This window comes from Heptranchias perlo, chromosome 36, assembly GCF_035084215.1.
Source record: "Heptranchias perlo isolate sHepPer1 chromosome 36, sHepPer1.hap1, whole genome shotgun sequence".
Taxonomy (NCBI): Eukaryota; Metazoa; Chordata; class Chondrichthyes; order Hexanchiformes; family Hexanchidae; genus Heptranchias; species Heptranchias perlo.
In genome coordinates, this window is record NC_090360.1 from 5,611,083 (window position 1) to 5,638,059 (window position 26,977).

The 26,977-nt window shown below is 42.2% G+C and overlaps 1 protein-coding gene across 4 annotated transcripts; it reads right to left on the reverse strand.

Moving 5' to 3' along the window:
- Window positions 1–1,786: 1,786 nt before the first annotated feature.
- Window positions 1,787–25,029, reverse strand: LOC137304025 (heterogeneous nuclear ribonucleoprotein D-like). Of its 4 annotated transcripts, XR_010958507.1 has the most exons (9): window positions 24,706–25,027; window positions 16,628–16,796; window positions 10,026–10,184; window positions 9,221–9,352; window positions 8,919–9,012; window positions 7,182–7,349; window positions 4,437–4,548; window positions 2,777–2,862; window positions 1,787–2,165 (listed from the first exon to the last, which is right to left on the reverse strand). XR_010958507.1 is itself a non-coding variant. In XM_067972428.1 (8 exons), the coding sequence occupies exons 1-7, from the start codon at window positions 24,972–24,974 to the stop codon at window positions 4,472–4,474; spliced, it is 1,059 nt and encodes a 352-aa protein (XP_067828529.1). In that variant the 5' UTR covers window positions 24,975–25,027; the 3' UTR covers window positions 1,787–2,165; window positions 4,437–4,471. The 4 variants fall into 4 exon arrangements, 3 of the variants coding, with proteins under 3 accessions (XP_067828529.1, XP_067828528.1, XP_067828530.1); XM_067972428.1 differs by lacking the exon at window positions 2,777–2,862 and having other exon boundaries at window positions 8,928–9,012; XM_067972427.1 differs by lacking the exon at window positions 2,777–2,862 and having other exon boundaries at window positions 24,706–25,026.
- Between the last annotated feature and the right edge of the window lie 1,948 nt (window positions 25,030–26,977).

Consider the following 26,977-nt stretch of genomic DNA (forward strand, 5'->3'; position numbering starts at 1 on the left):
ATGCTGCCTCACTTGTCCAGCATTTTCTACTTTCATTTCTGGTATCTTCCTTAGTTGGAGCTGCCTGAGCTATTGCCAGCACATTCTGCTTTTATTTCATTCTGCAATGACTCACATAGAAGTTAGAAGGTTTCTTTTAAGAAAAGGTAAAGGGCTCTTGCAAACTACTTTTTAAAATTTGCTATGTGATTTAGGCAAGCAGTTACCCATCCACCCAAACTCTTGGCCACCTCACGTGTCATGGCACGTGAGGTGGCCAAGAGTTCGGGTAGAAGGTAGACCCTTCTAAAGTTGCCATTTATTCAGTGTGGTAAGCCCTTGATTTTAGCATTGTTATGAACCTTGGAAAACTGGTTTTATGTTCTTCCCTACATACTATGTTGCTGCAAACTTTTGCATTCCATCTTAGTACTCATTTTGAGTGTTACCAAATTGTTCCAATTTCGAATTTAGTCAAAGTATATGGGGGGGTGGGGGAAGAGAAAGGAATAAGATATGTCCATAGGGCGAGACCCAGTGAAATGTTTGCAACGGGTAGTAGAGGCCAAAACATTAATGTGTAAAAGAGACTGGATGATATGTGAACATGATCTACACCATCAGTGAAGGGTCAAATGGTCTTTTACTTCCATAAGAATGTTAAATCTGAAGAATTGGGGACTAGGAGCCACTGTAGGGCATCAACAACTGGAATGATAAGTGTGACTTGGAAAGATATAGGTAGCAGTTTTAGATGAGCAGAAGGTTAGAGTGGAGGATGCAAGGCCAGCCAGGAGAGCACTGGAATAGTCGAGTCTGGTGGTGATAAAAAGCATAGATGAGTTAAAGTCTCATCCAAAGGACGACAGCACCTCCTGTGCAGCAAGACTGTCAGGCTAGGTTATGTGCTCAAGTCTCTGGAGCAGGGCTTGAATTTACAACCTTCTGATTCAAGAGGCTAGAATGCTACCACTGAGCCCAATTGAAGCAACCTATTCTTGATGTTTTTAGTACAGGCATTGATAATTTTAGCTTCTTTGGATTTGTTTACTTTTCTCAATTATCCTCTTCTTCTGTTGACTATCTTCCTAGCTCTGCTTCTGAAATCACTTCCCCCATGCATCAGTTAAATGTATTTTGTCTTCTATATAAATATCTAGTTTCTTTGGTCCTGTCCTGTTTAGATGCAGCCCATCTCTTCTGTACCTAGTTTACCCATTATTTGTAGAAGCAGCAGTTTCACACTAATCATGGCAGCCACATTCTGCTTGTTAAGTTGCTTTGAGACGTCCTGAAGCAGTGATAAGGTACTATGGACATGCGAGTTCTCCATCATGAACTTACTACCTCGACTAAAGCGTGGTAAGAATTCAGGATGCAACGGTTCCCAGTCTCTTCCCAGTTCTAGGCAGTATACTAATTGAATCTATAAAGGCAACAAACTTGCCTAATTTATTATTTTTCAGGAAAAGCCTCATCTCCATTCTGTTTCTAACAAACCAGAAATCAGACCTCACTGCAGCGAGAACAAGTGCACAGACTGACATCCTAATAGTGAAAACCCAAAACATCAGTACTCAAAACTTCAATTAAAGTAAGGCTGCAGATAAAAAAAATTGTGAAAATTGAGTTCCAGATAAGTTATTGCAGTAAGCTCATCACACCATAAATATGCTACTTAGCTGTGAAAAACCCTATTAAATGAGAGCATACTTTCCAATACAGTGGCAGAGAAGTTTGAATTTTTCTTTTGATAGGAGAGGGGGAATGAAGGTAGATGGAGTGTTAAAATGGAAGAGAAGCAAAGAACATGTACAAACGTTTTTATTTAATCACGCAGGAGGAGTTACAAATGGAAATATTTCACAGAGCTCATACAACAAAAACACATTTTCCCCTTACATCTGCCACACTGATCCACGATGTGCTCACCAGCAGTAAAACTAAATGGTGGTACATTATATTAGTTTAAAAACTTCACACAAGAACTTTGTCCCCTTTACAAAAAAATGTCACAGTCATCAAGTATTACTTGCATTTAAAAAGGAAAAATTACAAAGGAAACGTAAAAAGTCCACCAGATCCAATACTGCCCATAATGCAAAATAAAATCTGTGACAGGTTTCTTCACTTCTTAAAGGATTTCAAAGATGTCTAGTCCCTCTTGTTATAATAGTCACTGCCACCTGGAAAACAGAAGGGACAACAGCAAGGTTAAGCTTTTACCTCAGTTTTTAGGGCAGCACACACTAACCGTGTGAAGTACTGGGCTGGCCGAGACATGTTTACTCTTTTGTCAATATTGATTAGCAGAAAAAATTAGTTTGAAGAGCAAAACTATGTTTTTGTTTGATTGGTAGCATCTTCAAGTCCTCCATGCTCTTGGGCCCAGCCTTCAGTTCTTAAGCCAACTGAATTTACAATACATAAACTATATTTCACACACTGCAGATGCTGTAAGAATATACAAGTCCATTAACATTACAGACATGAGTCACGCATCACTACTGAGCTATAGAAAGAAAAAAAGCAAGCATTATTTAGCAATTGGTAGTACATTATCAAATTACACACTATTAAAAGAAAGCACAACTTGTAAGAACGGCTTTATCCATTGAAGAAACAGGAGGTCATGGCTATATTACCACTTAACTTGAGCCTGTAAAGAAAATATGACTACATAATTTTATTTAAAAAAAGGAAAAACAATGTCTGCGTGAATGAAAGTGTATAATTAGAGTTTTTTTAAACTGTCTTTAATCTTTATGGTGAGACAGAAGGTTGGAAGAGACCATACCACAGGGCATCTCGAATTCTGTCCACAATGTGCAGGCTTGTGCGAATCGTGTGGTCATGGTGACATGGCCTGCAATGAAGCTCCCACTGGCAGGTACAAACATAACGGTACAAGTCAGAATTAGACTGGTAGAATTCTTATCAGGCTGTTGCTCTGATGTTCTTAAAACCCATTATGGTACATTACCTGAGATCTTTTACTCATTAAGTGTTCAAACAGGACTAGGTTATCCTTACACAATTTACTGCTGTAAATATTTATGTAAAATTCAAAAGAAAGAGTTAAATGGGAGTAAGAGTAAAAATGTTATACCCATATTTAATACTTACAATAATGCAGTATATTTGCAGCATAAAGATATAATTGATTTATGAATTTAGATTACTAAGCACAGAGATTAAAGAGCTAGTTCAATCCAGAGGAAAATAGTCAAGTTCACACATACCAATTCAGTTCCGCGAAAGCACTGGGTGGCTTTTCATTAATTTTGCAATTTGGTAATCATTACCCATTACAGAAGTCCACAATTTAGCTTTTATTTTGCACACAAGTATCATTTATACCTACAAAATGGTCTTAATCAAGGGGAATTATGCTCCACGGACAGCGAACAATTCAACACGCATCAGGGTATTAAGTTATCTTAGGTTACCAGGAGTGGCCATAAGTCATAAGCTGAATGGAATGAACTACGGTACGAGTCCTCTTCTCTCTCTTTCCCCCCCACCCTCAAATAATGAAACTTACTCCTTGGGAAATGCAGTCAAGGGCAGACCTATTTAACCAATGTTTAGTACAATGCAATTATTTTAATACTACAAGTCCAACATTTCACAACTGAAATGTGTCCATTTTATCTTGCATAAATTGAAATTAATCTTGAAGGGATAAAAAAAAACAGGCTTTAAACAGTCTGTATAACCATGCAATTCTTCTGCCATCTAAAATTTTAGACAGTGCAGATTTCACAATATGCAATGGCTTCTCAGATTTATTAGCTGTCTTATTAGATTAGGGATCAACTCTTCTACTTGGCTGGGGTCCGTTCGAAACATTCCTCCATTGCCCAAGTGAATTTAGAAACTTCACTTTTTCCGTCAGAATGGTCAGTGAAATTAGGAGATTCAGATAGCAGTTTAACAGGATTCTGTCATATGCAAAAAAAAAGTGCATATCACAATTCAACATTAATACAAAAAGTTAGATTTAGGTTTTAGCAAACCTTACTGCACGACAAAAAGAAATTGTTGCCATAACGTATGAAAACCTACAATAAAGACCTTCCTAGTCATCCCACCCAACTGATCGAGGAGATCATTTTGCATGGCATCAAGGTAGCACATATAAAACATGCTTTTAAAGACTACAGAACTAATTAAATTTAGTAAAAAAAAACACTTTAGAAGCTACCCTCCACCAATAGCTTAAAAATAGTATCCAAAACAGATCCAATGATGCACCTACAGGTCAGTGGGACGGTGAAGGATTCAGATAAACTTGGTCAGGGGTTATTTTTAAAAAAATAAAATTTTAGGTATCTGCAAAAGAGCTAATGCAGGGGCAATTTTATTAACCATTTTGAAACCAAAAAACATTGATCTAGCTTTTTAATTACAAATGTGCACATTTTCCTCAAATACCTGTGAAACATAGGCTTTACCTTGTTCATGGAGAGCTTCGGAACAGCCAAGTCATCTAATAAGGCCTATACTGAGTTTGGCCACTTCCTCCTCCTCCTCTCCTAGGAGCTTTACCATAGCTGCCTGGTTGACCTGAAAGTAAAATTAGTTGAAGAAAAGGATTTGTCAACTCTCAAGCTGTTGACTACCTTTTGAACTAAACTTCTGTTCATCCAACACATTTGACCCTTTGTCAGAAGTGTCAGTTTGGCTCAGCTGGTAGCACTCTCACCTCTTCAGTCAGGAGGCAGTGGGTTCTAAGCCCCATCTCGGACTTGAACACAAAGTCTAGGTTGATGCTTACACAGATTTCTGCCGTGTCAGAGGTGCCAACTTTCAACTGAGATGCTAAACGGAGGTGAGGTCTGGTCTGCCTACTCTGATGGATATAGAAGATCCCATGGCACTATTCAGAGGAGCAGGGAGCTCTGGGCAACGTTCATCCCTCAACCAGCACCAAAAATAGAATGGCCATTTATCGCATATGTACGACCTTGCTGTGTGCAAATTGGCTGTCATGTGTGCCTACATTTCAAAAAGTAATTAGAAGGCTGTGAAGTGCTTTGGGACATCCTGAGGATGTGAAATGTTATAATTGCAAATCCGGTCTTTGTAATCCTTCTGGTTAAGATGCATGAAGTCGCAACTTTATCTGGGGCAGTAAGATAATTTTTGAAAATACAGACCAACTTCCAGTTCATTATTCCATTAACCTTTAGACTAAATAGAGGAACCTGCTCCTTGAGATCACACAGATTTATGGATCAAATCCTGCTTGCCAAACCCCTATTTAGATTAAGCCTGCATACATTCCATCAGCTGTGCTGATCGGCTTATGCGGGGGAGGAAGAATCCTGTGTTTTAAATGTTAAAAATATGCCTAAAAGTTTAGTTCAAATGCAGATTGTTTGCCCGTTTACAGCAGTGCTCAATGCCACTTTGAACAGTGCTGACAGCAGGCATGTCCATTACATTTGAATTTAGCTTTTAGATATTCTTCCAACCAACGTTCTCTATGGTCTGTTATGTTGAACGCAATGCTGGCAGTTTGAGCAGCACTGCAGCTGTTGACCAGCTGTGTGAATCTCTGCTGCACTGCTCTGCCAGGACACGATACAAAACACCTTCCCATGATCCACTGCATTTAAATAAACACCCCTGAAAGTTAAACAGATGCCTAAAATTAAACTTTAACAGGGGTGCCTTATTTCAGCCCTGCTCAGCGACCAACTTTGGGTGAGTGATCAGATCACTAACTGGATTCCACTGTGGTACACATTTGGTGCAGTCCTGTTAAGACCTGCTATCTTGAAAGATCAGGCTCCCTTTTCTTAAAGGTTGGGAGGGGGGTTGAGGAAGAGGATTATTAAGTAGAGATCAGTCTGGGAAATTCGGGCAAGCGTTTAAACTATTTTGTTGCGTGAAAGGGCTCTTTCACAAGGTAGGGTGAGTTGATTTTTGGAATACTATAAACTTTCTGGGGCAAGTTAGATACTAGGAACAAAAGTTAAGAACGCATGGGAAGATCAAACTCATAGTTGAAGGGAGGACAATTTCTTTCTCCGGTCTCCCGAAGGCATCAACTCCTTGCTGGTTATGGGTTCCACGGGAACCAGTGTACCTCCGCTACCGCGGCCAAGTGATCATTCTTCACGCGTGAGCTGAGTCTCATTAGGCTATTTGAATGCACGTGGCATTGCAGCCAAGCCCGATCCTGTTCTCATCCGATGTCTACAGGCACTTGTCCAGAAGGGGCTGCTGGATATCAAAGCAGGAGTGGAAACCCTGGCAATATCCCCTCCCTGACACAGCGGCGTTGAGACCAATTCCAGTAGGTGTCAGCTGTGGCTCAGTGGGTAGCACTCTCGCCCGAGTCAGAAGGTTGTGGGTTCAAGTCCCACTCCAGGGACTTGAGCACATAATCCAGGCTGACAGTCCAGTGCAGTACCGAGGGAGCGCTGCACTGTCGGAGATGCCGTCTTTCAGATGAGATGTTAAACCGAGGCCCATTCTGCTTGCTCAGGTAAAAGATCCCATGGCACTATTCGAAGAAGTGTAGGGGTGTTCTCCCCGGTGTCCTGGCCAATATTTATCCCTCAATCAACATCTCAAACAGATGATCTGGTCATTTATCTCATTGCTGTTTGTGGGACCTTGCTGTGCACAAATTGGCTGCCGTGTTTCTTGCATTACAACGACTACACTTCAAAAAGTACTTCATTGGCTGTAAAGCGCTTTGGGACGTCCTGAGATCGTGAAAGGTGCTATAGAAATGCAAGTCTTTCTTTTATACCTACCACTGTCCAACCGGAGATGAACTAACACCACAGTCTGGCAATCCAACAGCCTTCCTAGTGTATATGGTTCAGTTACTGACAACCAGGTGAGCCATCAGGAGGTCCAGGCAACAAAGTTTTGGGTGAAACTACATTCTTTTTAGGAGGCATTTCCACCATCTTCCCTTTTCAGGTTTCTCTGAGCCATGTACTTACTGTGGGTAGGTATGTGACCCACCATCAGAGGCTGAAGTCTGCCAATGTCACTCAAACCACTTGCCAGAGAGACTAAATAAGTCGCTCTCCAATTCGCCTCTCCCTTGTTGACAGATACCTCTCCACTACAGATTAGCTGAGAGCAGCAACTCAGCAGATTGACAGACCAAGGAACTACTTACTGGATTTTTCAAGTAAACCAATGAGAAGTGACTCCTGGTCTATGAAACTTACTGTTATAATCACCATATCCCTGTCCATAACCATAATAGCCATAGTTGTATGCTGGGTAGTCATAACCACTATATCCACCATAACTCTGGTTATAGCCATAGTTATAATTTCCATAACTTGGGTTCCAATAGTTACTGTTGTAGCTTTGGCTCCAGGTCTGGTTTTGTCCTAGAAAGGGCAAATGAAAAAAAAGTTAGCAATTGAATCCAGATAGCAAAATTGGTTAATAGCTATAGCTTCTGACAAGTTAAATTTTTCCTTTAATATGAAAAACAAAATGGAAGAAACCAGGTCAAAGTAGATCTCCATGGACCTGCAGGGAGACCGGTACAAATTTTCATGTAGCGCAGGACACATTCCTTCCACCTCATACTCTCAACTATAGGTGTGGGTTAGATGGATGACTAGGGAAGAACTACCAAGGCAAAGAGCAGAGGGGGGAGGAAAGAAAGCACCAGCTTGGCTGAGTCAGCAGTATTCTCATCTCAGTCAGAAGACCGAGGATGTGAGCCATACTCCAGAACTTCAGTAAATAGTCTAAGCTGAAATTCCAGTGCAGTACTGTGGTAGTGCTACATTGTCAGAGGTCTCATCTTTCAGATGAAAACCTTGTCTACCTGTTCAGGGTGAAAGATCCTATAACATTATTGATGAGCAGGGAGTTTTCCCATGTCCTGGCCAACATTCCTCTCAATCACCCCCAAAAACAGATGAACTGTTCCATTCATCCAATAGTTGTGTGTGGGATCATCTTGTGAAGAAAACCCTTGCCTGAATGAGTGACCACACTTCCCGTTAATTGCAGGCGAGAGAATTTGGGACTGCCTGAAGACATGATAAAGTGCTATTTAAATGCAAGCACTTTCTTTCTCTAAGCACCCCCATCAGCAGCCCTCTTTGCCCAAGTGGCTGTAGTTCATGGGACAGAGTACGAGCAGGCATTCTGACTTAGGAGCAGGACGGCAGCCATGCCCACTGCCCCAGCCGAGATCAGTAGGTTCAGCAGAGAGCAAGAATCAAAACTGAGGGCAATTTGTGCTCCATTTCATCTGTCAAGCCAGAGACTAATGGGCAAACTAGGCCGCTATAACGTGGAAAATATTAGATTGACACAGTTGAGACAGAGAGATGGGGCCTGAAGAATGAGGCTAGAGATAAGAACAAGGCATCTTACGTAACTTTTACTACACCAGCTAGGAGTGCTTAATAGTGATATGAGGTGTCCCAAATGGGCAAGTGGTCCACTTTGGGCCACTTAACATTGCTCACCTTATTGAGCACAAAAATGTTACACAAACTTCATGTACATACAGCATTATAAAACAAACATGTGGGAGCAATTTCAAGATTGTAGTCTTGTGTTCAGATGACTTTTATAAAAACTTCTCAAGCTTTGATCTTGTTGCTTTGTTTTACCCCTTCTGGTTATTCACTTCCAGTCATCTCCAGGGATTCACCGATTTCTTTACATTGCTCAATAGGTATTCTGACAAAGTTGAATGGGTGTAGCTGCGGTTATTTATACAAACCTCATGTTATAACTACTTTAATTCAAGGACTGTTGATAGCTGTGGTTATGAATTCTATAAATCGCATCTTATAAATGCTATAATTCAAGGATTGTACCTAAATAATAGGAGCTCTAAGTGATGGCCACTTAGAGATGTAGCGGGTAGCATGAAATAGGAATTTAAAAAGTTTCCCTTTGTGAAGATCGCAATGCTTCACACATTATACCTCCTCTACCTCTTCCTCTTCCAGTGAATCCACCTCGGCCTCCCCACTGCTGCTGCTGGTATACTTCCTTAGGCTGGGCCAATTTGATTTCAACCTTTGGGAAGAAACACACAATGAAATTAATGAACATTTTCTAGAAACTGCAGAAATATGAAAATACATTATATGATCCCATTCAAAGTTCTAGACAATAGTTGGATTTCACTTATTCCTAACTTGAGGAATCTATGAGATGTCTGACAAGGCAGTACAGGGTATAAGCACTACAAGCATCTGTTACACAATTGCCAAAAGTGCCACACCTTGCTTGTTCCAACATCGTGGAACTTCTTCTCCATAATTGTCTTCACTGGATTATCCTCCTTGAATGTGATGAAGCAGAACCCTCTTCTCTTGTTGGTCTTGGTGTCCATAGGGAGTTCAATAGATTCGATCTGTAAAGTAAAACAAACTAATTACTTTGCTCAAATAAAGGTGGGCACTAATTTTTCTAAATTCTTTGGGAAAAGACTTTGCTGCCCCTTTTAACATAATCCCATTTTGGAGTTGCAGAACTTCCATTGGCAAAGTAGCTCCAAAAACTCTAACCCCCTTAGAAAGACCACGACCCATTCAAACTGTACCCAACTGCACTCCTGAACCAACTATCAGGAAATGTGACTCCAAACAACATGCCCTCTGATTTAATTTCCGGTGGAAAAGAATCTAACCTGTGCTCATGACAGCACTGAAAACACTTGAGGGCCTCCAACCAAACTCAGCATTCAAAAGTAGCTTCAGCATGGACAAATATGGGCATATTAGACATTTTAAAAGTTAAGTTAATCCACGCAGCTCCCAGTAAAAAACTCGGTAGCAACAGAGCCCTGGGAAGAGTGCGGGCAGTGATCAGTTGGGGAATGGTGGATGCCGTGAAACTCGGGAAAAGAAACTATATTAAAAAACCAAATACATTGAAAATCTTCAGGTACCCCTATTAATTCAAGTTTCCAGACTAGGAGACCCATTTTTGAATGTTGAATAAATTTACTACTCAAAATCGATCTACATACATATACACATATATATTATGTATCCCACTAATCTTCGATTAAGCCATGTTCTCACCTCTCCAAAAGTTCCAAAATATTCTCTCACTTTTTCTTCAGGACAGTCAGGGTCCAAACCACCAACAAAGATCTTCTTGATTTGCTCCTTGCCCTTCATAGCCTGAGCTTTCTTGGGATCAATAACTCTCCCATCAAGTTTGTGTTCTTTATTCAATACCTGAATGTTAAACAAAAGACTTATTTACACTGTTTTAGTTGAATGGATCATATACTTCAGATAGCAAGCTAATATTTTATTTGAACTAGTGAAAATTAAAATACTAACCTATGAGTGAAGTACTTTTAATTCTAACAGCCTTGGGCAGATTAGTAGGTTTTTTTTTAAAAGTACAAAGTACTATAGAAAAAAAAAAGCTAGGAAGCATCAGCCCTATCTCGCCACCATCTCACCCACAAACACATCACTGCCCTGACAGCAACCTTGTTGAAGACATCTAACTATTGATAACACTATATTCCTCTTCATATTATTGAAGAACTGCAATGTTAACTCATACTCGGTCACTAATTAAATGTACATCATGTGTACTTGCATCCTCTTACAACAGTTAAAGCCCAGCATGCAACAGTCTAGCATCCTTAATATTGAACTGTTTCAAACAAATTAAAAACACGCTTCGAATTACTATCAATTTTTTGTTAAAGGAATTCAATGTTATAAATAGGACTGCTATAAAGTAAATTAAGTTTTGGTACTACTCAAAGCTTCAGCCCCAATTCAAGTTTAACCAAGCTTGGTTTTTCACAGCCAGGTTTACCCTCTCTGGTTCTGAATATTTAGACAACCCAAAGCTTCAAAGTACAGGACATGGCTGTGACAAGATAGGGTGGACGTTATTTTTTTTAAGCAACTGGGTAAACAGGGTAACGTACTGTAAAAGTTGGCCTCTGCCAGTGGTATCTCTAAGGTTAGCATATAGTTTCTGAGGGAGGATGGCCAATACACATGACTGACCATCAGCACATTCAATAAGCACCTAAACTGAAAGATTTTTTTTAGATCTGTATAGTTACCCAGAAAACCCAGTCAGTTACGTGGTTAGGGTAGTCTGTCTGATTAGTGTGAGGATCACCTAACAAGAACAAGCAAATTCAATTCCTCTGATGAACGAACTAAGGTGTTTGATGGGAAAACAGTGATGTCCCAGCATTATCACCTCATCTTACATGGTAGAGGCCCTGTTGAATTCAGGCAGCGATCTGATCTTCAAGGTCAGCTGTAGCATGAAAGACTTCACACTGCAATAAATTAGTGCCAGTCATTCTGCTCCAGATTCATTTAAACTACAGCTTGATCATTTGCATCATCCACACACGTCACATTCTGAAGATCTATAAAATATCAAACTTCCTAAAAATGCGTTTTAATCTTTTGAGGATGGATCCCATCTTTGTTTTAAGCGTTGCAATTTAAGTAACTTGCTGCTTCCGCGTATTACCGATTTGTCCTTCACCCAATCATCTTCAGCTGCTTCAACAATGACCTTCCTTCCTTTATAAAAGGCAGGAGTGGGGCTGTTTGCTGAAGATTGTTCAGCTCCAGTTACAACTTCTCCAATAATTGAACAGTCTAAGACCAGCCTGCCTCAGGACATCCAGGTTTGGGTAACGAGCAACATTCACACCACAAACATGTTAGGCAATGACCATTTCCAATAAGGCCCAACCCGAGCTTCAATGGTTACCCCAAGCTGTTGATGGTGCCAATGAACAGAAGATTAACTGGACCAGCCATATCAATTCCAGAGCTACAAGAGCAGGGCAGAGGCTGGCAACTCTGCGATGGGGGACTCACCACCTGACTCCCAAAAGCCTCTCCACCATCTACAAGGCCCAGGTCAGGAGTGTGATGGAATATGCACTGGTTGTCTGGAAGGGTGCAAGAGGTTTGACACCATCCAGGATAGAGCAGTTTGCTTGATCGCCTTCCCTGCTACTAGACACTGTGACTGCAGTATGTACCATCTGCAGGATGCAGTACATCCAATTCTCCAACATACTTCAACACCACCTCCCAGCCCCACAAACTCCACCACATCCAAATACAAAGCAACCTGATAGACACATGTTGCCATCCCTTCAGCCATGTGTCAAAATCCTTTGGAATTCCCTGCCTGAAAACCTTGTGGGAGCACCATCACAAGGGCAGTAGCAGTACAAGGCATTGGCACGCAACCCCACATACCTAGGGTCATTAGGGATGGGCAATAAATGCTACCTTGCCAGCATCATTCATTTCCTGAGAAGTAATAAAAATATTTTAGTTTGGTCGAATGGTGTGGTGTTTCTAACCATTTGAAAGGTGTGTAGGCATCCCATATGTTCACCAATGGCCAATATCACAATAAAAAAAAATCTGGGTTAACACTTTAGTGCAGTACTGAATGCTGTGCTGTCTTTCAGATGAAACATTAAACCGAGGCCCCGTCTGCCATCTCAGGTGGACATAAAAGACCCCATGACACTATTTGAAGGGTAGGGGAGTTAACCCCGGTGTCCTAGCCAATATTTATCCCTCAACCAACATCACCAAAAACAGATTTGATTATCTCATTACGGTTTGTGGGACCTTACTGTTTGCAAATTGGCTGCCGCATCTCCTACGTTACAATAGTGACTGCACTTCAAAAGTGCTCTGGGACCTTCTCAGGTCGTGAAAGGCACTATATAAATGCCAAAAAAAAAGGGTAGCTGCATGTTATCTCAAACACAGTATGTTTAAATGCACAGGAACCTCTGTCAACTTATGAATACCATCTTTTTGCTTTGATCACAAGAGTGTTGGGAAAAGACCCAAACTAACAATTATTACAGCACTAATACGGACTTATATTGTAGAAGCAGTTCTGCAATATAATGTTCTGAATTCACCGTTTATACTGTTTTTTCAGTGGTGGGGGGGGGGGGGGGGGGGAATAGGGGGAGAAATGAGGATGTGGTGGATGGCTTGTGCTGGTAATCTGGACACTACATGATGTGTGCGACTGTTTGTTACAATACACAAAGTATTACATTCTCAGGTAGAATACAAGTGATTACTTGGCATTGTATTCTAGTGCTTCAGAATACGATGTCCTTCCATCTTATTCAACTAATTTATTCCTCATGTTTTACATCACTTCCCCAAGGAAAGGAGCTTGATCAGCAGTACATGGAGGGGAGGGGAGGGTGATGGAAGAGAACAAAATAGCTGGAGTTCCAATTAAACACGAGGACAGCCTTCATGGCGAGTTGCCAGGTCTTCTGGCAACTACAAAACCAGCATGAAGTTGCCAATGTCAGAGGAAGAGAGAATTGCTGGGCTCTGGTTATTAAACTTTAAAACCCCACAGTCACATACAAACAGAAAATAAAGATCACATCTGTTTGGACCATTGCAGATATTCTGCAAGTCAAAATCTTGACAGTAGGAATGAAGAATCCTATAATGCTGTGGCCCAAATGCTTTGTCTTCCTGACTAAATGGCGGTGTAAAGGAAGGAAACTATAAATGAATTTGCTTATATTACTGGGATTACAAGGCAGTACTGTATCGTGGTAGTTCCTATAGGTTTTTGCCACTAGTCACTTCTGCACTGCTTTGAAACTTAGGGAAGTAAGTCACGCACAATCCCAAGTCTTTTAAGAACAATTAAAATTTATAGCTCTCGGCTAGCATTTCCAGCTTTCTGCAATTGTTTTAAATTCATATTCTTATCTTTCCTTCTTTGGTCTCCCACACTACACTCTGGTTAAGTCATCCTGTCCCCAGGCCTTTGCCACTTTGTGGCCATGTGATTTTGGCACTCATACTCACCTTCAGTTTTCTCTCCAAGGAAGCACCAAGCCCATTTAGCCCCTCCTTGTACAGCAAAATTGAGATCAGGGAGCTGTGAGCATAAACCCACACCCAACCATTCCACTTGAGGCGTAGTGGTAGCACTCAACGCCTCTCAAGTCAAAAGGTCAAGTTCAAGCCCCAATTCAGGACCTGAACACATTCTAGGCCAACACTACAGTTATGAGGCATTGCCTTCTTTGAACTTGCCGTTCAGCTAAACGTAAAATTCCATTTCCCCCTCAACTAACACCAAACACAGATCAACTGGCCACTATCTCAATGCACAGGTTGGCTAGTGAGTTTGGCCACATAGCAGTTGCATTTCAAAAACAACCCAGTGAAATATAACAAAGGCAATCCTATGAGGGCTTGACAGAGTAGATGCTGAGAGAATGTTTCCCCTGGCTGGAGAGTCTAGAACATGGGGACATTGTCTCAGGACGAGGGGTCAGACATTTAGGACTGAGACGAGGAGGAATTTCTTCACTCAAAAGGGTCGTGAATCTTTGGAACTCTCTACCCCAGGGGCTGTGGATGCTCAGTCATTGAGTATATTCAAGACTGAGATCAATAGATTTTTGGACACTAAGGGAATCAGATGGGAAATTGGAGTTGAGGTCGAAGATTAGCCATGATCTTATTGAATAGTGGAGCAGGCTCGAGGAGCCGTATGGCCTACTCCTGTTCCTATCTCTTATGGCTGATAAAACGCCTCAAGATATATTGGCCTTTGAGGGGGTACAGCGCAGATTACCCAGAATTTTATTGGACTTGAAAGGGGATAAATTGTAAGGGCAGACTGCATAAACCTGGTTTGAACTAGAGTTTAGAAGGATGAGAGGTAATCTAATCGATGTGTTTAAAATAATAAAGGGATTCAAAATGGTAGATACTGGGAAACTATTTTCTCTGGTGGGGGAATCCAGAACAAGGGGCATAATCTTAAAATTAGTGCTAAGATGGTTAGGAATGAAATCAGCAAACATTTTTTCACACAAAGGGTAGTGGACATCTGGAACTCTCTCCAACAAGCCGTGGATGTTAGGTCAATTGAAATTTTCAAGACAGATACATGGCAGTAAAATCGAAACTATTAAAAATGTCCACGTGTTGGTCAATGCCAGTTATAGCATCAGTATATTGTACCACAGATTGGTAGTATGCAAAGTCATAACCACAATTGCACAAAGCTTCAATCCAAGCCTCGTGATTCATGAAGGGACACCTAGCAGCTATTTCCTCCCCATGCAGAATTTAATCTTTAAAAACTAAGGAGAGAGAGATCTGGTCCCTAATCCAAATAGTTCAGTCAGTACTACCTCTCCCTAAAGCCGTAGAGTTTATGGTACCACCAAACGGGTAGTACTTCTTTTTCACCCTCACACGCCCTGGGGCTAATGTCCCTACGCAACTTCTAAAAAATCTCAAGCTTAACCGTACAGATTTCCTTCTATGTCACTACCTTAGGGCACACGCGCTCTTTAAAACAATCACGTGTACTGGAAAGACAGGCAGAAAAACAAGGAAATAGGTAACTATTTCCCAACATCTATACTCCCATGGAGAAACTCAATTATGGAGGACAGTCTTTTAAAAAAAATTTAAGAGCTAACTATGGACTTCAGAACCGTATCATTCAATTGCCAGAACAACTCATGCTGACCATGAGGATTGTCAACTGTCACTCTACCTAATGTGGCAGCGAGAGCAGCTCGGTGGTGTAAATCCATTAAATTTCCCAGACAGGATTTCCCTCTCTGGTAAAAATGCACGAGTGCAATGTCTACCTACTATTTTTTGCAGGACTCTGGGAAATGAGGGGATCTTCAGTGAACACAAGAGAACCTGTTGCTCCATGAAAAGCAGCAAGAATGCTGTACCTGCAGTCACTTTGAACAAATTGAGACAACAGGAGTCCAAAGAGAAGCACCTTGTGGGATCTGAGGAATCCCCTAGGTGGTGGACAAATACAGCACATGGAAATAAGTGCCCTTGAGATCCCTCTCAGCTGGTCAGTCTCCTAGGAATTGTGCTTCGCTCAACAGGTAGCACTCTCATCTTGGGAGTCAAATGGTTGTGGGTTCACGCTCCACTCAGGGACTTGAGCACATAACCGAGGACGACACTCCAGTGCAGCATCAAGGAAGTGCTGCATTGTTAGAGGTGCCATTCTTCAGATGAGACATTCTCAAACCGCCTGCATGGATAGACACTGAAGATCTGGCGCTAGCCAAAGAGAAGGGAGTTCTCCTGGTATCGTGGCCAACATTTCTCCCTCAACCAACAAAATCAGATTACTGGTCATTCATCTCATTGCTGTTTGTTGGACCCTGCCAAGAATGAAATGGCAGCTGCATTTGCTACAAGACAATCACTGCACTTCAAAGTAAATATACACAAAGCACTTTGGATGTCCTGAGACATCATAATGCACTATATAAATGCAATTTTATTCTTTATTTCCTGGATGATTTGCAGTGAAACACCACCCTACAGGAAGAAGGGAAATCTGATGAACGAGCAGTGTGTGTTACAATCATGCAGCTCAAGTGGCTTTGGTAGAAGCCCAGGAGCAACTAGTCTGTCCACCATCTTGGGTAAAGAATGGTGTTGGCATCAGTAGACCTGAAAGAGGGGGGAGAAAATAAATTGGAAACCAAAAGCCCTGCTATTCAACCTTATGCAGTGTCACATTTGAGTCATTTCAAGAAGTAGTTAGGATTCCTCATTTAACCTGGATAGAGTCAGGTTAAAAATTGGCAGTGAATACCAAATCCTACCTTGTCTACACTTTCAGGATCCTTGAAGAGGATAAACCCAAATCCTCGCGAACGCCCAGTCACAGGATCCATTTTGATTACGCAGTCTACAATGTCTCCATATTTAGAAAAGTAGTCCCTTAAATCTTTCTTGCTTGTTTCCCAGCTGAGTCCACCAACAAACATCTTCCTGCACAGTGATAATATAAAAAAGGAAGTGCAAATCAGTTTTAAAAACAGCGGCAGTACAAATATAGTAACTTAGGTCTGGTGGTGGAACAGCACTGCCGATGCTGGTCCCTTCCTCCACTGCCACTTCAGTGCAATCTCAACCCTTGGCTAGATGAGGTGAACACCCACTTTGTACTCCCTCTGTTCTGGGTCTCGTTAATATTACATTACCTACAATTCAAGTACGGGCTTTCTCTTTCAAACTCCACATGGCTATTCATTCTGCAGGGAATAAAACCAGGGACACTGATCCTTCAAGACCTTTGCATCAGGTGCTTTCCCCATAGTCTAAGGTCTTAGGAATTGCATCTTCAGACACCCAGATACTGACCAGGTCATGCATACAAGTGAAAACTGCTCCAAGCAGGTCTGAAAAGATAGAGAATTGAGGAGCTGGTATGGTGGAAACTTTGTACGTGAAGTTGAACCACATTCACAGAATGCGGACAATACTTACAGTTGGTAACTTAACACTGTTCCTTATTCATTCAATCTCACAAAAATAGAACATACCAAAGTGGTGCATAGATCTGGAGATGAAATTCTGAGAACCTAGGTGCACATGAAATACTGCAAAGTCATTATACTATGCTGCCAATTCAAGATAATGCACGTGAAGGCATGCACATTCTGGGTACGTGCTGTGGATAGAATTTGCAAAATCCTCCCAGCATTATCCATGTGGTTGCTACCGCCCAAATAGTCTTTCACGTGGTCTGGTCCTTCTGGACCAGCCAAATTGTAAACGGATATACGTTCTCAATACCCAGTTCATTAATCTATACTCAGTGATGGGTTTACCTCAGGTTCCAATCCTGCTACTAACAAATGCCTTGTATTGGCTAGTATACATAGTTTATCTACATGACTAAAGCTCAGTGCCAACAAGGCACAGAACATTTTCACAGTGGCTGAAAAAACCTCAGTGCAAATTATTGAAACAAATTAAAATCAATTTTTAAATCAGAAAGATATCTTTTAACTGCGGGTTTGGCGTGTCAAACAAGAGCTGCTGGGCCTACTACCAAAAGCATGAAGTTTGCTAATTCTATCTTTACAAAATAGTGCCAATAATGTAATAATCTTAAACTCAATCTTGAAGTTCAAATGGGTCCAACATTAAACTGGTTCAGAACGAGACTCAAAATCTTGAAAAACTTGCTGTCTATCAGCTAACTTAATTGCAAAACCCAAGTTGGCAAGCCTGCACTCAGTGAGCTGCACCAGGGAAACTAATGCTCAAGAAGGGCATTAGTGGACCTGAAAGAAAACCAGGCCATTAACCAGTGGGTTGGCTGTTATATAAAGGACTGCAGGGGTTCATGAAGTTTTCCAAGGCAACATTTACTTAGCCTGGACAGGTCCCTGAAAAAGCAAGCTCTAGTATCATATAAATTTTCAGAATCCAGTTACCAGAACTGAGCATACACGTTTCCAACCGTATAGTGCCGGTTGCAAACTTCCACGTATTGGTGCGTTGAAAGATCCACCTACCCAGTCTAGCATTGCAAACACTGCATTACTGGCTTGCACTAGACATGCTGACAATTCAGCCCACCCACATCCAGAACAAAAACGACAACCAAACAAGTGGCTCTGGCAGCACTTTGCCCTTGAGGCCACAATGTCTTGTCGTGAGGTGATATTTTCCTTCACAGAGAAATGTACATTGCTGTTTAGTTTATGGGAGCTTGAGGTACAGCCCAGTACTGTTACATAAATACTGTAACAGTGTCAGTACATCAAACGAGAACAATCATTTGGCTCAGGGATTAGAAAAGAGCAGAGTAGGGATCTTCCCTACTGCCCTTCCAAACTCCAGCCTACATTAAATTCCAACTTTTCCAGAGAGCCCTATCCCACACAAAAACCTGCTCACCCATCACCCCTGTCCTTGTCAACCTCCACTGGCTCTATGCCCTGCAGCATATCAACTTCAAAACCCACCCTCAACTTCCTCCGTGGTCTTACCACTTCCTATCTTTGTAACCTTCTCCAGCCCTGAGGCGCTGTCCACACCATCCACTCTTCCAACACTGGACGACTGTGTGTCCTCTCCTCCCTCCCCCAGTCTATCACCGGTGGCAGAGTTTCAGCAATCTTTCCCCCACCCTGAGAACGTCCTCCCTAAACCCCTTCAACCTTGTTATACCTCTCCCCACCTTCAGCTGTGAATTGCCATGGCACTTTTGTTACGTTGTAAGTTGTTGCTTTCAGTCCCAAGTACCATAAATATAGGGTGGTCAAATTATCAACTTACATTTAAGGTGGTTACTAGACAAGAACAAATTTATACCTTGTTTATGGTAATGAGAACTATTTTTTAAAAAAGTGATTTGGATCCTTCATACAATTATAAACAATTAGATCATTCACAAATACACCACTGCTACAGCATTTATACTGCAGACTCCAATTGAGTTTGCAGTCGTGCTACTGCCAGCTGTGCGCTCCTCCCCACAAGCAGTTTTAACATTACTTGGCTTCAATTTGGTTCGTCTCACACAATTTCTGTTTCATTATGCTAACCATCCGGTGATATCTCAGGGTGAGATTGCCAATTAGGGGTAGTTGTGTGCTGTGTGCCCATGCCTACCAAGAACTGAAATGAAACTGACCAAACATATTTCGTATAGGGTCTTTACAGCCAGCAGACAGAAAAGACTTCTATCCATCAGTTTGAGCTGGATTTGAACCCAGCGAGCGGAGACGAAAAGCCAATGTCTAACTCGCTGTGCCAGGGGAGAGGGCCAAAGATAAGTAACATTGCTGGGGTGGGAAGAGGAGCCAATGTTGCAAATGCTCTAGCTACGATTGGAACCAAGCAAGAGCAGTCCCATTGAGCTGGACAACAGAGGAGAGGCGACAATGTGGTTGACTAGGGTAATGACTGCACAGATATCGGAGAGGGATAGTGCAGCACAGTTACAGTCAGAGAGGATCTCAACTGACTTCCCATCTTCAGGATGCGCAGCAACAGGCTAGTGTGGACCAGATCCCTCCATTTCTACCTGCAATCATTTCATTTTTTTGGCAGAAAGTCAACTCACAGCTTGGTAAGTAGACTTCAATGTGCTGAAAGAAGCCTGTCTTTTGCATGCCCAGGAGTTAAGATGAGGGTAGCCAAATCTAATGCAGGACCCTAGAGTTTACAAGATCTGCTCGGAGTCAGCCCGGATTGTGCACTGGGTGGAAGGCATTAAACTTCGTGCCTGCAGTGTATCCACGCCTTTGACTAATGGGCAAAATCTGAAGATTAGTGGCAAGTATTAAAACTAGGCAGACAAAGTTATCTTCAGACAAATCTGGCTGTACAGAGCCAGCGCTTATGGAGAGCAAGGGTCTAACCAAAGCGTGCATATATCATTTTAGCTTTTACAATAGCTGCAAACTGCTTGTGACCACAGTTCTGTAAATATTATTTGTACTCAGATTGCCTCTGATAAGGCTGCACTTAATGTCCATTCCCAGCTGCCCCGTGTACAACTGGGTGGCTTGTTAGGCTATTTCAGAACACACGTAACGTGGACTAGTCACACGTCAGTGAGACCATATGGGATGGCAGGTTTCCTCCCCTGGGGCTTTCCCAACAAATTGAGTTATTTTCCAGCCCACAAATTACTAGATTGACTGAATTCAACATTACAATTTGCCAGGGTGGGATTTGAGCTCGATCTTGAGGTTGCTAGTCTAGTATCATAACCATGACACCGCTATACACCCAATCAAATTAATACCAGTATCACAGAATACTCCTTCCACTCCCAAACTCCCAGAGTAAAAGATGACGACTATGGGAATTTTTCCAAAAGGCAAGAAACCTTCCGCATGAACTAAAGTCAATCTATTTTTGTGGTATCATCTGTATCCTCTCAATGTTCTACTCTCTTTGACAAGCAGGAACCTGAGACAAAGAGCAGAGATTACCAGTGAATTTGTTCAAACACAATTCCTCATCCATAAAGAGAGATCAAATCTTGAGCACAATTTTGAAGCAGATAGCTGTCTGTAAGGGCAATCCTTACTCTGAAGAAAAAGGCCAATGCAGATAATGTGAATAGAAAAAAAGGTGAAAGCAAGACTTAACCTATGCTCATTAGTACAGAGGAACACAAGACCACAGATCAACAAGTTCAACTGCAGTCTCCAACACACCTACCTTTGCCCATGGGTACTGGCATAGGTCTAGTGCAAAATAAAATCAGGTAGACAGCATTGAGAGATCAGGAGCAATTAAGCAGATGGATTAATAATTGGCAGGTGAATTTTATTACATTGTGTGTTAAATAATGCATATTCGAACAGGAAGCATTAAACACATACCCAATAATGGGATACCCATTAGCAAAGGTGGAAGAAGAAAAGCAATTTATCGCGATTCTTTCAAGTTGTCTGGAAATTCAGTGGTAGATCAAATGACCGGGTATATTTTAGTACATTGGAATACAATGCGAAACAAGTATTGCTGACCTTGTACAGATCACCAGAAAAACTGCAGTTTTTCTAGAACACCACCTTTAAAAGAGCCTTCACTGATCCACTGGATAGCTCAGAAAACACCAGGGATTATACCAGAACTTGGAGCTCTTAAGTCAGGGGTGTCCAACTTTTGACAGTAGGCTGCATAGATGCATACCCTTGGGGCCACCAATAAAATTTCAATCCACGTTTCCATTATTCTGCACATATCTCAAGTTCCTGTCACTAACAGATCAGGCGTTCTGATTTAGGATTTCTTCACCAATGAGGCAACAGCCAACAGCCCTTTTTTAAAGCACAAACAGAACTGAGGCATCTGGGGTCCACAGGCCAGACTGCCAGAGGTTGCATGTGGCCCCAGTTTGAGCACCCTAATTGATGTCATATGGAGAGACTTGCATATCTGAACCGATTTCACTGAAGACAAGACTAAGTGGAGACATAAACCAGGTCTTTAAAATGCTGAGAGGATGGGCATTATAGATGGAAACTCTGATTAGCACTGAAGGTAGAACCAGGCGACAAAAGTTCAAAATTAAACAAGGGCCAATAAGATGTAAATCTGTCCCTAAATTATGTGGATCGGACTCCCAACTAAAGCAGCTGATGCAGTGTCATTTATTCTTTCAAAAAAGAGCTGGATGATTGGAATGGGATTGGAGTTTATGTAGACAGGCAGACATAGTCTGAAACAATCAATCAAATATTCCACAGAATAGAATGTTTTCCTGTGGGCTAGGGGTCAGGAGGAAGTGTTTTCTGTGCAAGGCAGCAGGCCAGGGTTGAATAATGAATTCGTGGAATGAATATTCTTCAGGGAATCAAGGAGCATTTGTACAAAAATCTTCCCTTAGATTAAGTAAGCAGAATAGAGTCCATTTTAGGATTGAGTTCGTACACGGCTGCTGGAAACTGGTTTAATGAGCCAAATGGCTATGTTCTTATAGATTCTTGTGATGTGGCATAACAGGACAACTCCTTACGAGTCAGAAAAGGTTAGAAGAGGTAGCGAATAAAACTAAAGTTAAAATAAAACTGCAGAAGGAAAAAATAACAGGGCGAGCACAGGCAGAACTAAAATGTATTCATATTTATGCAAAATTGTTCTTTAGGTGTTTTAGTTTAGGGTCGCTGCAATGATAAATCTAATTCTGATGTCTGGGTAGCATAATTGCTGTAATGAGTACTTTCAAAGTGCATGAGCTGAACAAACAAAAATCAACCCAGGACATAACCTTCCTGGAACCCACCAGTTTATACAAGGGTTAATTAGTTTCAATAACTCAGAAGTTCTAAACATGGAAATTATTTTCCCATTCTAGCATCCAATTAATCACGCTAGCCCATAGTGATATCAAAATTTGCCTTGATGCAATGTCAGTTCTTTGTCTAAACATCCACTAGCATAGTATTTTTTTTAAAAACAAAAAAGGGACACACACACACCCACCCACCGCCCCCCCCAATCATAAACCAGTCAGGAGTAAGGATGGAATCTAATCAATGAGGTCAAGACAATAAACCACACAAGCCATATGTGCAGTTTAGGACATTATCCAAACTCAATTAAAGGCTTTTTCCACACATGCCCAAAGAGTCCACAACAATTTTTGCAACATGGCTTCAGAAAGGTACACTATGTCCTACACAACACACCTACACCCAATATCTGAAAAGGATTAGTCAGCATTTTTCTACACCAGTTCTACAATGCAAGTTAGTATAACAGAACTTCAGCTAACTCAAATGTCTAGAACTGTGAACCTCAGCATTTGCTGCACAGAAGTTAACAGTTTTAAGTTAGTCAAAACTATGCTGTCCATGGTAAATAAACAAACTCAAACAAATACAATGCACTGCAGTAAGCCTGCAAAAATTTGAAAAATATGGCTCTCGATAAAATGGTAATCTTTGCAACAAACTGAAGCCACTCAAAGTTGCAGAGATTACATCTGTTCTTAACATAACCATCACCCAACATGGTTCCACACAGATAAAACCCACAAAATCTGATAATTTTCTTAAGAGGCTATGTTTTTTTTTTAAAAGTGCAAACCATTTCAATGTCTCATTATTTAAAGTGAAGGAAACTGCTTTTTCAGAAGCTTTAGAGCCCAGCTCAGGGCCCAGCTGCAAATTAATCACATCGCTTGCCTCTCAGACCAACGCAGTCTGTACTTCTGCAAGGTAACAGAGCATCAGGTCAGTCCTACATTTACAGTCTAACCTGCAAAGGAGAATTCACCCAAGATGACACCAACTTCATATAACAGGAGATTTAGTAGAATGGTACCAGGGATGAGGGACTTCAGTTACATGGAGAGACTAGTGAAGCTGGATTGTTCTCCTCAGCAGAAAAGGTTAAGGGGAGATTTAATAGGTGTCCAAAATTATGAGGGGTTTTGAAAAAAAAGTGTTTCCATTGGCAGGAGGGTCAGTAACCAAAGGACACAGATTTAAGATAATTGGCAAAAGAACCAGAGGGGAGAGATTTTTTTATTAACGCAGCAAGTGGTCATGATCTGGAATACACTGCCTGAAAGGGTGGAGGCAGATTCAATGGTAATTTTCAGGAGAATTGGATATATATTCGAAAAGGAAAAATTTGCAGGGTTCTGGGGAAAGAGATGGGGGAGTGGGACTAATTGTATAGCTCTTTCAAAAAGTCAGCAAAGGCACCACGGTCTCAATGACCTCCTCTGTGCTGCAAGATTCTATAACAAACCCACATTGATTATGAACAGAAAAATATACAATCTGTCTGCCAGCTTTTGAAAAGAATTGCGATAAAATAGTTTCAGCTCTGACGATGCTGGCAGGCCGTTTGGGTTTCTCTATTTTTAACTGCTGATTTCCCGTGTGTATACTAATATCCCACACATTGCTCACAATGAATCAGAGGATACACGACATTGTGACACCTTAAGAGTGTAAAAGGAAACAACAAACACTTACAGGAAGGGCAGAACATCTGGAAGACTATTAATGCCCATCTTCGGTCGCCTATAACATGTGCGCTGCTGCAATAGGAAGTAAAACCCAGCTGAGCGCGCATGTTATATTCAGGGCGAGCTTTTATACCTCGGTCCAGGCTCGATTTGGAGGGGGACAATTGAAGCGTTTGAACCTGGACGGTAATGCGGATTCCCGGGCAAAGCTAATCCGAGGAGCCACTGCAGGAGCAGGGCCCGCTGCTGGGGACCTGAGCTCTACAAAGGGGTCACGCTGGGGTCAACTCGACTCCAGGCCCAGCCCCTGCTGCAGGCCTCAGCGCTCGATTTCTTTCATGAGGCCTCGGGTCCCAATCTGAGGCGCCGGGGTGGGGTCCCAACCCTCGGCTCGGCTCGCTCGCTCTCCTTCCTGAACCGGACCCCGGCTCCCGCACTCACCCCTCGTCCTCCTCGTTCTTGCTGGCGTTAATCTTCGAGCCTTCCACGTCCTTCTGCTGCTGCTGCTGCTGCTGCTCCAGGCTCCCGTCTCCCACCCGCCCCGAGGCCTCGCCGCTCGCGCCCGTCGCCGGCTCGGCTTTCGACTCCTGCGAGTCCCCGAAGGGGGCCTCGTTGTCTCCCTGCGCCCCGAAGCTGTAATAAGCGGCGTCGAAGCCGTCGGTGGCCGCCCCCGCGCTGCCGTTTTCCGTGAATTGAGCCGCGTCCGCCATCTTGAGAAGCTGAAGAACAAACACGAGCGGCTCGAGGGTTCGGCAGAGGGGGGCGGGGTTAAGGAGCCGCCTGACTGACAGGCGCGTCTGACCAATGGTAAATCGGGTCTCCTCCTGTCGCTATGCGCTGGGGCCAATCGAAACCAAGGAGGGGGCGGGATCGGCGGAGGGGGGCCAAAGGAAAGGCGGGTGGACCAATCGCCGCGCTCGGAGCGCCTCCAGTTTGAAACGGGAACGGGATTCTGATTGACATCGCCGCTCGCCAATCAGAAGAGGCAGCGAACGAGAACAATGGTAGGCTTGAGCCAATTGTATTACGTAACTGAAACAGATGGTCCAATCAGCGTGTAGCAGGGGCGGGACCGTGACGTCAGGCATTTACCCTGCTACAAGCGAGACGTTCCATTGATGTTGCCACGTCCCCCATCTGCTTCTCCAAGCTTTCCAAGGGTCCCTCATTAGGGTTTAAAAACGTGATCCATTTTGCCTTGTATCTTGTGTGTTTAGAAAAAAGTTGTTATTGCCTCGTTAGTGGATAAATCCAAAATCAGAACAGCAAGATCTTTCTTAGATTTGCCTCCCAATACTTTGGCTACTCACACACTCTTTCTTTAAGGTTTGTAAACAATTTTACAACACCAAGTTATAGTCCAACAATTTTATTTGAAATATTGTTGGACTATAACAAAAAATTGTTGGACTATAACTTGGTGTTGTAAAATTGTTTACAATTGTAAACATCATTTCTTTAAGGTGTATAATGCTTCTTTTCCATTGTCTGTTATGTTCTGATGAAAGGTCTTCGACCTGAAACGTTAACTCTTGTTTCTTTCTCCACAGATGCTGCCTGACTTGCTGAGCTTCTCCAGCCCTTTCTGTTTTTATTTCAGATTTCCAGCATCCGCAGTATTTTGCTTTTGGTCTATTATAAAGATCGCCTGAGTCATCTAACAATCTCCTGTTTATCTTTTGTCGGATCATTCCCCACATACTCCCTCTCTGTCTCCACCCTCCCCTTTATTCCAATTCTATTAAAATGCTGGATAATCTTTCATTTTTTAAGCGCCAATGAAGGACTGTACTGCTGATTGACGTGCTGTATGTTTCTAGCATTTTCTGTATTTGTTTCAGATTTCCAATATTTGCAGTTTTTAGCTTCTGTTTCCACTGGCAGGAGTGTCAGTAACAAGAGAACACAGATTTAAGATAATTGGCTAAAGAACCAGAGGGGAGATGAGGAGAAATTATTTTTATGCAGCAAAGTTGTTATGATCTGGATTGCACTACCTGAAAGCAGATTCAGTAGTAACTTTCCAAAGGGAATTGCATATGCACTTGAAAAGGAAAACCTTGCAGGTCTATGGGGAAAAAGCAAGGGAGTGGAAGTAATTGGATAGCTCTTTCAAAGAGCCATTGCAGGCACGATGGGCCAAATGGCCTCGATCTGTGCTGTAAGATTCTATTGAATAGCCTTTACTGTCTGGAATTACAGAAGAGATGATCTTTTCATATAGTTTTTTTTTAATATTCCATCGTTTGGGATGTTTAAACATACATTCTGGGAACACCAGCTATTTACATGTGCAGTACGGTTAATGGGGGTTCAATCACTTAGATTATTGTTGGTGACTTTGACGAGCACTGTGGGTGGGGGTGGAAGCCTGATTGGATGGTGCAAGTCACAACAACAACAGCTTGCATTTATATTGCACCTTTAACCTAGTAAAAACATCCCAAGGCGTTTCACAGAAGTGTTATTGCACAAAATTTGACACCGTACCAAAGGAGGAGACATCAGGACAGGTGACCAAAAGCTTGGTCAGAGTAGAGTTTTAAGGAGCATCTTCAAGAAGGAGGAGAGAGAGGTAGAGAGGCGGAGACGTTTACGGAGGAAATTCCAGAGCTTAGGGCCTAGGCAGCTGAAGGCACGGCCGCCAATGGTGGGGCGAAGGAAATTGGGGATGCACAAGAGGCCAGAATTGGAGGAATGCAGAGTTCTCAGA

Coding starts and splice junctions, on each gene's coding strand:
- LOC137304025 (XM_067972427.1), bottom strand. CDS start 24,974: ATGGCGGACGCGGCTCAATTCACGGAAAACGGCAGCGCGGGGGCGGCC. Junction 9,353..10,025: donor ATTTTGGAACTTTTGGAGAG/GTGAGAACATGG, acceptor TTTACTTTACAG/ATCGAATCTATTGAACTCCC. Junction 9,013..9,220: donor ACGATGTTGGAACAAGCAAG/GTGTGGCACTTT, acceptor TTCTTCCCAAAG/GTTGAAATCAAATTGGCCCA.